At 37.6% G+C, this 12,764-nt stretch overlaps 1 protein-coding gene across 2 annotated transcripts in view; it reads right to left on the reverse strand.

Annotated features, from left to right (window-relative positions):
* Positions 1-12,764, reverse strand: part of UVRAG (UV radiation resistance associated) — a 453,313-nt gene that overhangs the window by 935 nt on the left and 439,614 nt on the right. For both annotated transcript variants that reach the window (XM_056794952.1, XM_007490950.3), the window contains one exon: positions 1-145. This exon is cut by the window's left edge and continues 935 nt beyond it. In XM_056794952.1, the coding sequence (XP_056650930.1) occupies positions 1-145 (145 nt within the window). The remainder of the gene's footprint in view (positions 146-12,764) is intronic.

The raw sequence follows: 12,764 nt of genomic DNA on the forward strand, positions 1-12,764 counted from the left end.
GAGTCTCTCATTCTCTGAACTGGCCCTTTTACGGTGACCTTTGTCTGGTGATGGGATCCCAGTGGAGAAGCCAACATCCGCACCTCCAAACACTGTACTTTGTCTCTTTGGAACGGGGATAGCACTGGACGTATGGTGTCTATCGCTGGAACACAAAGAAAAACAACATATTACTTCCCATTTGATAACAGCGGCTCATTTCTACACATCAGGTGGACAAGCAATTCTCTTGCTTTAGCTCTGTGCGGGAGGCAGCAGCAGGCTCATTCCTCTGTTCTAGGACAAACCTCAGTTTAGGTCTCAGACGAAGGGATCGCACAGGGAAGTGGGCTCTGGGAGCTTGTGATGATCTCCCAGCTATCTCTAATGAGAAACTCTGAATTCCTCCCACTGCTCCCAGGGCTAGGGGTATGCGTGAATTTTAACTGGGCCCAATTGTCAGAGCTTGCTCAAGACCAGACCGGCAGACCTATAAATTACCGTTTTTAGTACTCAAGGGGAAATCAAGCCAAATCTGTTGCCCTTAATTTGGAGGTGCTCCAGGTGATAGGTTGTCAAAACTTTACTGCGTGTGCCAAGCTTCTTTTGCCAGTTGTGGGACTGTTTGCTTTTTACCTCCTGCTGACAATGTTCTTCCCCCTCTAAATGATTTTCCAGTGAGGCTAGTTAATCAAACCAAAGTAGAATATTAACACCACCCACAGACAATGTATTTGGTCCTGACAAGCTAAGCCTTTCATTTGCCATCGGAGCTCACAACAGGCATGCTTGAATTACCACAGCTGTGATCGATTACTTCAGAATGAAATAGAAGCCGCGCCATGGGCTGCTGGGAACTCTCGTTGAGAAGAGGGGGTGGGGTGGGGAGGGTCACGGTCTATGAACCTGGACTGGCTTCCAGTGGTCCGACACTTTCAGTATATTTTTCAGGTAGTGAGCAGGAGTGGGAGGCCAGGGTAGAATCCTGGGATCACATGATTTAGAGCCAGAAGGGAGCTGGGAGAATATCCTGTCCAACTATTTTACAGAGGAGGAAACTGATGTCTGGGGAGGCGAAGGGCTCTGCCAAAGGCCGGACGACAGAGTTGAGACTGGAACCTGGAACCCCTTCATTGCTTTCTAAATGGGCTTAATAATAACTAATATTTATTTAATGTTTATATGGTGTTTAGCATTTATTATGTTCCAAGCACTGTGCTAAGCGTGTTGACTCAAATCTTTCCCTTTCAATCTAAAAGGAAAAAAAAATAATTGCCTCGAAGTTAGGAAGATCTAGGGCTGATGCACAAGCCCGACCACGTCACCCTGCTGTTCAGTAAAATTCAGAGACCCTCTCTTCAGACTCCATGATCAGAGAGGAAATTATCCGGCTTTAAAGCCCTTCATAACCCGATTTGCCTACCCGTCCCTGTCCAGACTTTTTACTGCTCGCTCCCCTCCATGATCTGTTGACACTTGTCTCCACAGAGTAAGAGTTCCAAAAACCCAGGACTCTAGATATTCCTTTGCATTTAGAACATCTAGAGAAGAAATATCTTTTACAACCTGAACACAGAATGAGAGAAAGACAAAGCTAGAAGGGAAGTAGGCAGTTGTCTAGTAGTCCAACTCATACTTGAATAAAAATGTCTTCTACAATGTATTAGATAAGTGGTTGTTAAACCTTTGCTTAAAGTCTTCTACTGAGGGGTTCCCCTAACTCATGAGGCAACTCATTCCTATCTAGAAATTGTTATTCTTAATTGTTAGGAATTTTCCCCTTATATCAAGCCTAAATTTTACAACTTCTATCCACTGCTTCCAAATGTTTAAGTATTCAAAAGAATAAAGAACTGTAAACAGCTAAGGTGTTACAATGATAATTAACCTTCTGTGACCAAGTGTAGTAGGAGAAGCTGAGAAAAGTGCTAAGAAGCCTATATAGGTACCTCAAATTATTGTCAATTTTAAAAAGAGAATATAATTAAAAAAAAAACCAGAATGTGAAAATGACATAGAACCTAATTAAATCTTTCAGTAATGATTCAGAAAACATTAGGATTTAGCAATGTCTCAGTTATCTTTAAAGATAACAATTATCGCTATGGCAAACATGAACATGCCATGCCCATGAATAGAGTTTTTGCTGTTAAGATTTTTAGCTAAGCCAGCTAGAGCTAATTATAAAAATCAGCTGTTGTGCAATGAGCAGAGGGAAGCTTGGTATCTATCTTTCCCATGCTACATCATGGGAGTCTTCTTTTACCAACATCTAGAATTTCCAGGCTGGAAAGAGCCTTGGATATGTTCTTATCCAATTTCTTCATTTTACTGATGAAGACACAGAAACCTAGAAAGGTTAAGTGACTTGTTCAAAGTCAAACAGGTGAGTTTATCCTGGCATCTCCAGTTAGGAGAAGAACCCACAAGCAGCCACCCCTCATTTTGAGAACTTGGCCCTGCCTAGGTACCATTCCTCTATCTTTAGCTCTCTTTTAATGTCTTATCTTCCATTATAAGAATATAAGCTACTTGACAGCAAGGGCTTGTCTTTCTTTTTGCTTCTCTATGTATCACCAATCCTGAGCACAGTGTTTGATAAAGTAAGCACTTAAGAAATGCCTGCTGACTGACTATACAGTGTGCTCTGAATACTTTTTCATTATGGTATCTATGGCCTTCCATGAACCTTCCTCACTGTCCCTTTCTATCCTTGTCATTCTACAATCCTTCTTTACATATTCTATAATCCAGGGAAATAGCTCATGCCTCTGTGTTTTCTTCTATTATTTCCTTCACCTGAGGTATCATTTCCTCCTCCCATCCAATTGCCAAAAGCCTCCCCACTCTTCAAGGCCTTAGTTCAGATGCCTCCTCTTCCAAGAAGCTTTCCCTTCTCTGAACTCAGACTATACTTATGGTACTTATCACAATTTAATTGTTATCATGGGTATTTGTGTGCATAAACTCACATAATCTAAGAGCTGCAAGGGGCCCCCTTGGAGATGATTTAGGCCAAAGCCCTCATATTACAGAGAAGGAAAGTAATGTCCCATGATATTTTCCTTTTACAGATCTTTCTACTTAGAGAAATACAAAACAGATCTCTTAATGCAAAAATATGAAGTTCCTGGATGATACAGTCCCTAAGGCCTTTCTCCAGAACTAGCATTCCAAAGATTATAAGAGATGAGTTATAGCAAAATACCAATATAAGAAATGCCTTGGGATTTGCTCAAACTCTAGGAACTGACTGTCAACAATACAACAAAAAACAAACATGAAGCTCTTACCCTGTGAAAAGCCCTGTGTTTGGTGATTAGGAGATATGTTTAAGTTAAACATCCCTGTGGTCAAGGAGCTTATGACTTAGTGTCTTTTGAGTAAGTGTCCAGACAACTCTTTGAAAGACAAAAGGAAAGAAGCTGTGCCTTAGAAATGGACAGCACCCCTCCCCTTTTAATATTAATTAGAATTACATTTGGTTTGTAGTCTGTTCCTTAATGGCTCACTCAAAAATCTGAACTAGGTCTATATTCTCTTCTTGCTCAGTTTTGAGGCAGTTTAATCTTCTGAAAATTTTTACTTGTATCTTTTTTATTTGTGTACTGAGTTCTCAAAAGAGATGCCCCATAGTGCAAGGTCTGGCACATCTTGTACCAAACTAGCAAAGATTTAAGGATGGTTTGCTTAACTTGTCAAAGAACCAGATTACTGAGTGTAGAGAAGTGCATCAATACAGCAGTAGCCACTAGGAAATGAATACTTTTTAGCAAAAGAAACTAATGGGGCACTTATGGGTTACAGTTATTTTTTTTTTCAGAAGCCCATAACCTCTCAAACCTCTCTAAAGTATTACTTATGTGCCAAAGATAAAGCAACTTCATCTGCTTCCAGCCTTCTGTAGTTTCCACTGTACCCAGAATCTACAAGAATGTTGAAAAAACCAACCAAACAAACCCAGGAACAAACGCTTACTGACTATGGTGTCTCAGCACCTTCCCTTACCTCCCACCTGCTTGGCAGAGAGGCTGCACCAGCAGATACAAGGACCCAACATGGACTTCCACCAAGACCCAGCTCTGCGCCCTGGTCCCTCCTCCTTCCCGGCAGTCCAGAGACTCCAGCTCTAGGCTGTACTGGTTTGTCAGGCTTTGGCAGTTAACTATAAACTATATTTATAGTATTACATAATATCAATATATTTTATCTTTCAATACCACAAATATGTAGAATTTCTTTTTCTGCAAACACTTCATAAAAGAAAATTCAGATTTCTCTGGTAAGAAGAATTTTATGCTGATTTTCCAGATCAGGGGAGCACTGTACCCCTAAGCCCCTATAATGTAGAAAGGATACCCATATATCTAGGATAAGAAAGGGAGTAGTGAAAGAGCAAAAAACATTTGTAATCAAATTTCTTTGATAAGGTTTTGGTATCCAAAAATAATACACGTACATGTACATATACACACATACCAGTCATTCCTCCAAAGATAAATGATCAAAGGATATGAACAGTTTTCAAAAGAAGACCTGCAAAACATTCATTATTTTCATCATATGAAAATAATGCTCCAAAGTCACTAAGAAGATGATAAATACATACCAAAACAACTCTGCAGTTTCACCTTGCACCTTACAAATTGGCAAAAATAATATGTCAACAATGGAGGGATAGATGGAAAAGCTCACTAATACTGCTGGTGGAGCTGTGAAATGGTACAACAATTCTGAAAATCAATTTGAAACTGTGCAAACAAAATGACTGAAATGTCTGTACCCTTTGAACTAAAGATTCTATTACTAGACCACAAGGAAGTCACTGATAAGAAAAAGAAATTGCCATATATTCCAAAATATTTATAGCAGTATTTTTCATGACAGCTAAGAATGGGAAACAATTAGATATAAATGCCCATCCATTGAGGGATGGCTAAACAAATTGGGGCTACTGAATGTAACAGAATATTACTGTACTATGAGAAATGATGTGTGCTGAAAACAAAGTATGGAAAAATCTGTATGAACAGATGCAGTGACATAAGCAGAGCCAAGAAACAATATACACTTTCTCTACAACAACGTAAATGGAAAGAATAATGACACACACCAAAAAATCAGAAGTAAAAGTAATGGGGTAGATATGTGGCTCAGCGGATTGAGAGCCAGGCCTAAAGACAGGAGGTCCTGGGTTCAAATTTGACCTCAGACACGACCTAGCTGTGTGACTGGGCAGGTCACCTTAATCCCTATTGCCTAGTCCTTACTGGTCTTCTGTCTTGGAACCAAATGACAATATTGATCCAAAGACAGAAAGAAGGTAAGGGCTTTAAAAAAAGTAAACCAAACTAAATTATAAAGGTCAAGTGGGAGTCATATGAAAAGATATGAAAAAATACCTCTAACCTACCTTCTCTGTGGAGGGGGAAAGTCCCCAAGTAATGCATACATTTTTAGACCCTTTTCAATGAATTGATTAGTTGTGCTGATTTTTTTCCCCCTAAAAATTGTATTTGTCAGATGAGATGGTTCTCTGGGAGGAAGAGAGGGAGTTATGACATAGTATGGTGATGATAAAAAACAGAAACTATTTATAAAAAATTATTTAAACAAAAAGAAAGAAACTTGTCTACGAAAGGGTTGTGAGGTGTATCACGGAAGAGGCACTAAACACATTTGAATTATTCAAGAATTGAAGACATCCTTTTTGAAGTATTACATGTGACCACAGTCTTCAGTATAAAGTCAATTGGAAAGGTGGAAATGACCTTGAAATAACTCTGCTGAATCTTTAAAACAAGAAGTAGAAAGCAGTGCTATCCAAAAATCTGTTATTTTAGGAGAACTAAAAAGCTGAGTCTATTGTTTTCTCTTCATCCTTGCTCATCTTTATGTTTTCTGCATTCCTTAGCACCTGTCTGAACCTTCAAACTGTTTCTTTTGTATCCAGGGCACACAGATCTTCCCACCACACTATACATATACATGTGAGACTGGTGGCTAGCACAGGGCCCTGAGAAAGTCTTTCCCTATTCTTCCTGGCTCTCTTGTGGCTGGCAAAAAAGCAGGTGATAATCATAATTACAATAATAAACATTTTGAGCACTTTAAGGTTCGCAAAGTATTATACATGTTATCCTGTATGCTATTTTACACACACACACACACACACACACACACACACACACACACACACACACACGCCATCCCCATTTTTACTAAACTCCAGGGTTTCCCTATTACCTCCAGGATGAAATACAAATCCTCTGTATGGCACTCAAAGTCCATATTTTTCAGTTCAGTGATACTGGCCTGTTGGATATGCCATGAATAAGATATGCCATCTCTTAGACCCAGTCATTTTCTCTGGCTGTCCCCCATGCCTGAAATGTTCTCTCTGTATTCATCTCCATCTACCAGCTTCCTTTAAGCCCCAACTAAAAATTACGTTTTCTACAGGGTGTCATTCCCAAGCCATCTTAACTCTAGAGCCTTTCTTCTCTTAATTATTTCTCACTTATCTTGTATAAAGCTTGTTTGTACATATTTGCTTGCTTGTTGTCTTTCTCATTAGAATGTAGCTGTTTGAGGGTAGAAATTGTCATTTTTTTGCTTTTGTATCTCTAGCACTAAGCACAGTGTGTGGCATATGGTAGGGGCTTAATAAATATTTATTGACCGACCAACTATATTGGCTTAAATCAATCCACTTGGTTTGCCCTGGACCCTGGTTCACACTGAGCATACTGCAATTCATATGAGAAAAGAATACAGAGAAAGTGCCTCCTAATTTGGGAACATATTAGAATTATTTCCCCCCTTCCCCTCCCACAAAAATGCACCTTTCTATACTGCTTAGTTGCTAATGTGCTCATCCATTTTCAGGAAGGCACCAGGAAAGGGGAGTGCAGAGAGTCTAGCCTATTTTCCTTTGCTCTTTTAATAAAAGGAATATATGTAAAGAACTAAGAACTCTTTCTTCCATGACATGTAAGTATGTGATTGACCTTAAAAACAATAACAACAAAAATCTCCAAACAAAACACCAAATCTATTTACTCAACTTTTACTGAGCAATGAGATATATGATACAAATCCAAATATAGGAAACCCTTGGCAATCCATAAATCTTTGGAGAATGAATTGTTTTCTCGCCAACTGAAAGGCTGTCCCAATTAAGCATCATATCTTTTGAAGTTTATTTATTTGGAGTAAAAAAAAAATCTATCTAAAATGGGGGTCTTAACCTTTCTTTGTGTCAGGGACTCCTATGGCAGTGTAGTAAAACCTATGGGTTCTTTCTTAGAATGATTTTAAATATATAAATACAAATGATTATAAAGAAAACCAATTATATTGAAAGGCAGTTATCAAAATAGTTTTTAAAAAAAGGACTCCCATTACTCTAAGTTATTATAATCTCTTGCCTTCTTTAACAGGGTACTGGGCAAAACCAAACATTTTCTTGATAATATGGAGGGTCATAATTTTAGAGATAGAAGGGTCCTGAGACATCACAGAATCACAAATTCAGAAGTTAAAAAGTCCTTATTCTTTAGACGCTTATTTTTAGAAATGAGGAAGCAGAAAGCCAGAGAAGTGAATTCACTTGATGAATGAATTATGGTGCAGAAATAGGAGAAGAGCCCAGGCCTCCAATGCCAATTCCAAGTTCTTTTCACTGAAGCATAATGCTTTCATTGTTCATTACTGTATTATGATAACACTGATGTCCACAGGGTCTATTGAGGTAGATTAGATTTTGTCACTTCACTGGGCTCAAGGGTTCCTGAGTATACTTAGAATTTTTCCTATTTCCTTCCTTCATTGTAATTAGCTGTCACTTCTTTCTTCTCTCAATCAGTAGGACTGATAGCCCATCTCCCTCCTTTGAATTTGTAGTTAACTTAAGCTAGCTTGTCTCCTCGGGATGTTGTAAGCAAATCTTCAATTTTGATAGGACAGTGATTAAAATAAGAATGACCTGATTTTGAGAGTTAGGGGCTGAGTCTATGAAAAAAATGCATGAGTTTTTGTGCAGGTATTTGTGAAATCTATTTTAACTGCTTGGAAATCATACTGTGTTCTCTTCTTGGTTCTCTGAAGTGTTTAAGAACCATGTAGTGCTTCTGCATAGTTTTTCAACTATCTATTGACCATATTTTATTTTCCCATTCAACTGAGAAAAATTCTCTAGATTTACTTTTTTTAGGATATTCTGACATAAAGACAACAGATGAGAAGTTTAACTTGAAGAACAGAAGACTTAAGGTAGGGTAGGTGTGATGATCACCAGCTAAGTATTTCAAGGGAAGTTCTTTCTTTTGCTTGGCTTCAGAGGGCAGAAGTAGTATAAATGGACATTGCTGAGTGCCAGACTTAAATATTCCTCACAATTAGAGCTGTCCAAAAGTTCTATTTTTGGGATCCTAATCACAGAATATGAAATATAAGAGCTAGTAGGATGTAAAGTCCTTGAGAGTAAGGGTTATTGTTTTTGTCTTTGTATTTTAGTTCCGAACACAGGGCTTTGCATGTAGTAGGTGTTTAATAAATGCTTTTAAACTGTTCATTAAAATGAATTATAAATATGATTCTATTTGTGCTTAACCTAGTGGGAAATCATTAGATTTACTAACTGTGTGACTTTGGGTAAATTACTTCTCTGGACCTCACTTTTCTCACTTATAAAGTAAAGGGATTAGACTAGAGAAGGAAAGTTTCTTCTAGCTCTAAATACTAGTAAAAATAGCAAAATAGTATATAAATATTATTATCTGTATTCAAATTCCAATTGTTACTTCTCAGGTTTTGGTGAAGTAATTTAATTTCTCTAGAAATTCTGCCTTGGAATCAAAAGACAATACTGATTCTAAGACAGAAGGTAAGAGTTTTATCTTCTGTAAAATGAGGAGGGTAGAATACATCATCAATAATATCCCTTCCACTACCAAGGCCTATGACTTGTACTTCTCCCCTGTAAAGGTATTCTGAATATAATATAATTGTTCTGTTGTCTACCCAAATGGGGAAAAGATGGAAATCAAAGGTGCCAATGACAGGCTGAAGAGGGGTGCAAAAAAGACTAGGAGATTTCATTTTGTCTGAAATTGAGGCTCTGGATGTAGGTTTCATCACCCTAGATGGAAGGAAGCTATTAAGACTAATAGGTTTGCTAATTAATACCAGTTAATGAAAACCATAAGCTACTTAATTACTGAATTGAAATTTAACACATTATTTAGACCATAAAATGTAACTTTCCAGGACACTGTTTCTCTTTCAAAAACCAATCAGAACTTTAAAGAGAAGGTTCCCGAGACTGGTGGCTTGGCTATATATACACTAATAACGGCCAATAGCAGTGGTAAAGGCAATGCCAATTGCCTCTACATCTAACATGCCTCAAGGCAGCACTTGTGAGCTGAGGGGGAAGCTCATTTCCCAGAAGACTCATGAGTATAACTGTGTGATCTATGGCACTAGGTCTTGGCCTAGCACAGTTTTAGCTTAGAGCAACTGGACCAAGTCCATTGGTTCACTTTACATATTTGCCTGCACGGCCCTATGATTGGAACAGCTGTCTCCTTCAGCTTGGTTCAGGGCCAAGTTAGAAACCTGGAAATATGACATCTGGGGCTTAATGCTGCAATTAAAGGGAATTTATTAAAAACAACAACCCGGAGATACCATAATTACAGATTTACTGGGCAATAGCTCCAAGAAATCATCAGAGATTGCTGAATACTTTAACCAAACCCATGGCTGTTAAATGACTTAATAAACCCTATCCTACAGGCAAGCAAAGATCTTCCTAGTGGCTTCAGCGTGGGACTCTTGATGATTTTGTTAGAGGAGGGCCTAGAAGAGGAAAAGGGGAGGAGGTGCCTACACTGGATGCTTCCTAGCTCTAGTCATACTCCTATTCATATTATAGAATTCTTTATCCCTTTATTTCCAAGAATGACACTGAACTGACATGCTGATGGTAAGACTACTGGCTTCTTAAGAAAGTGGGAAGGAAGTTTAGATTAGGGGAAGACAACACAGAAAAGGCAGCAGAGCAGCAGATGTAGGAAGGAGTGAGTCAGAGTTCTGGTTGCTGCCTTCTCTCAAGAAAGTATTAGGAGTCTGTTATTCCATCTTCCAGCCCTCTCATCAGGGTCAGAGGTTGAGGGAGGTAGTACCAGTCAAGGGCTATACAAATAATAGCTATTATAACTATAATTTAATATTAGTTTTATAATGATATCTTGCACATAGGGAGTAGTAGCAGAGTTGGGATTCAAAACCTGTTCTCCTTGGCTCTGGATGTTATGAAGAAAAATACAAATTTAGTGGTAGATCAAATGAAAAATACTATACATTTTAAACAAACATTTGGTTTGAGCTTGAGGTCTCTGGCTTATGCATAAATGATAATAATAATAGCTGATATTTATATATGATCCTTAGTAGAGGTGAAACAGATAGGAGATATTTTACAGTTGAAGATTCTAGGGCATAGGGAGGTATAACAACTTATCATAAATTACAGAGGGCCAGGTGTTGAATTCAAGTCTTTTGATTTCAAATCCAAAGCTCCATTTGCTGTATTATGCTGTTTCCCAGGCTAGAGTTTTGGTATCAAAGCCTGTTCCCTCTCTGATCCTCCCAACTCATGAGCATTTTCCCCTAAGAATATTTCTTGAATTGACCTTCCATAGTTCTCCTGTGACACTTATTTACCATTTGCTATTGTTAACTATAGTTTTCTAGTGCTCATGTCTTATCTTGCAAGTAAAATATAAGATACTGGAGAGAAGGGGACAGTTTCTAACTCATTAAGGCAATATTACACACTTAGTATATTTATGTTTCTTTGACTCATCTATTTCTTAGAATTATTTAATTTCTAATTAACTTTTGGTTGTTGCTTCAAATGTCTTTTATTGAATGTAATTTTTATTACAATATAGTCAATAAAGGATGCATATAATCTTTCTGCTTTTCTGCATTTGTTTGTGTTTACAACCAACCACATGGTCAATTCTGAAAAGATGTCATGCATGGTTGAGAAATAGGTATACTCCTTTGTATTCTAATGAATTATTTTTTACAGGTCTATCATACCTAACTTTTCTAAAATTCTACTCAGGTCCTTCACTTTTTATTTCTTATTTTTTTGAGGAGCTAAGAGTTAGCTAGGTCTGAAGGGAGTAAATTAGTCTCCCACTATTTTAGTTTTACTATCCATTTCTACCTTAAACTGACAACTTTTTCTTTAAGAATTTAAATGCTGGGAACATCTAGGTGGCTCAGTGGATTAAGAGCCAGAGCTAGAGACAGGAGGTCCTGGGTTTAAATGTAGCTTCAGATGTCCTAGCTATGTGGCCCTGGGCAAGTCAATTAATCCCCCATTGCCCACTCCTTACCACTCATTTGCTTAGGAATCAATACTTAGTATTAACTCTAAGATGGAAGGTAAGGGTTTTTTTTTTTTTTTTAAGGAATTTAGCTGCTATGATATTTGGTGATAAACATTTAGCATGGATATTAATTCATTGTCTATGGGATCTTTTATCAGGATGTAGTTTTTGTTTATCTCTTTTAATTAGGCCTATTTTTGCTTGCTTTGTCTGAAATCATGATTGCTAATATGTCTTTTTTAACTTTAGTTAAAATTTAATAGAATCTATTCTAGCTTTTTATTTTAACTGTGTTAATCTTATTTTTTCAAGTATTTCTTGTAAACAATATGCTGTTGGATTCTGGTCTCTAATTTATTCTATCATCTACTTCTGTTTTATGGGTAAGTTGATCTCCCTCATATTCAGTTATGACTGCTAATTTCCTTACATCCGGAACATTTATTCTTTTTCTTCATTTCCCCATTTATCCTTTTTAAAGAATTTGTTTCGTTTCTGACTAATCCATCTTCTAATTTGGCCTGTCTTATTTTCCCCTTTCCCCGTAACTCTTTTCTTTTTGTATTTCCATATAAGGTAAGATGTATTTATATACCCAATTACTCTCTCCTTCCCTCCTCTTCCCTCCTTTTGCTAGTTCACAAGAATGAGGTTCACGTACCAATTGCTCTCATCCTCCTTGTAGAGTTCTCTTTGTACACTCATTTATGTGAAATCATTTCCCCAACTCTTCTTCTCCCATCTCTCAGTGTGTTCCTCTTTCCAAGCCTTGCCAAATTTCTTTGGAGATCATCAAAACCTAACAGTCACTTCCAGGTCTTTTATCTAATTAGATTCCCTCAAGAACCCCTGAGGATGATCATGACAAGTGAGGTGCTACACATATCGTCTCCCCATATAAGAATGTGAACAGCTTAACCTTGCCTTGCCCTTTATGTTTGGTTGCTCGTGTTTACTTTTTTATGTTTCTGAACTCCTGTGCATGTATGTTAAATTATCTATTTCTTAAAAATTTATCATTTACTTAAAGCTTTTACTTTCCATCTTAGAATCAATGTGCATTGGTTCCAAGGCAGAAGAGCAGTAAAGGCTAGGAGTTAAGTGACTTGTCCAGGGTCACATAGCTAGGAAGTGTCTGAGGTAAGATTTAAACCTAGGATCTCCCATCAATAAGCCTGGCTCTCAATCCACTGAGCCACCTAGTTACCCTTATGCTAAATTGTCTACTTAGCTCTTGCCTTTTCATCAGTAGTATTTGGAAACCCTTTATTGAATTAAATATCCATTTTTCTCTCCTTGATGGATTTCACTCAGTTTTGCAGGGTATAATGCTTGTCTTGGAATATTGTACTTCAAGGCCTCTGCTTCTTTAAT

Source organism: Monodelphis domestica, chromosome 4 (genome assembly GCF_027887165.1).
Source record: "Monodelphis domestica isolate mMonDom1 chromosome 4, mMonDom1.pri, whole genome shotgun sequence".
Lineage (NCBI taxonomy): Eukaryota > Metazoa > Chordata > Mammalia > Didelphimorphia > Didelphidae > Monodelphis > Monodelphis domestica.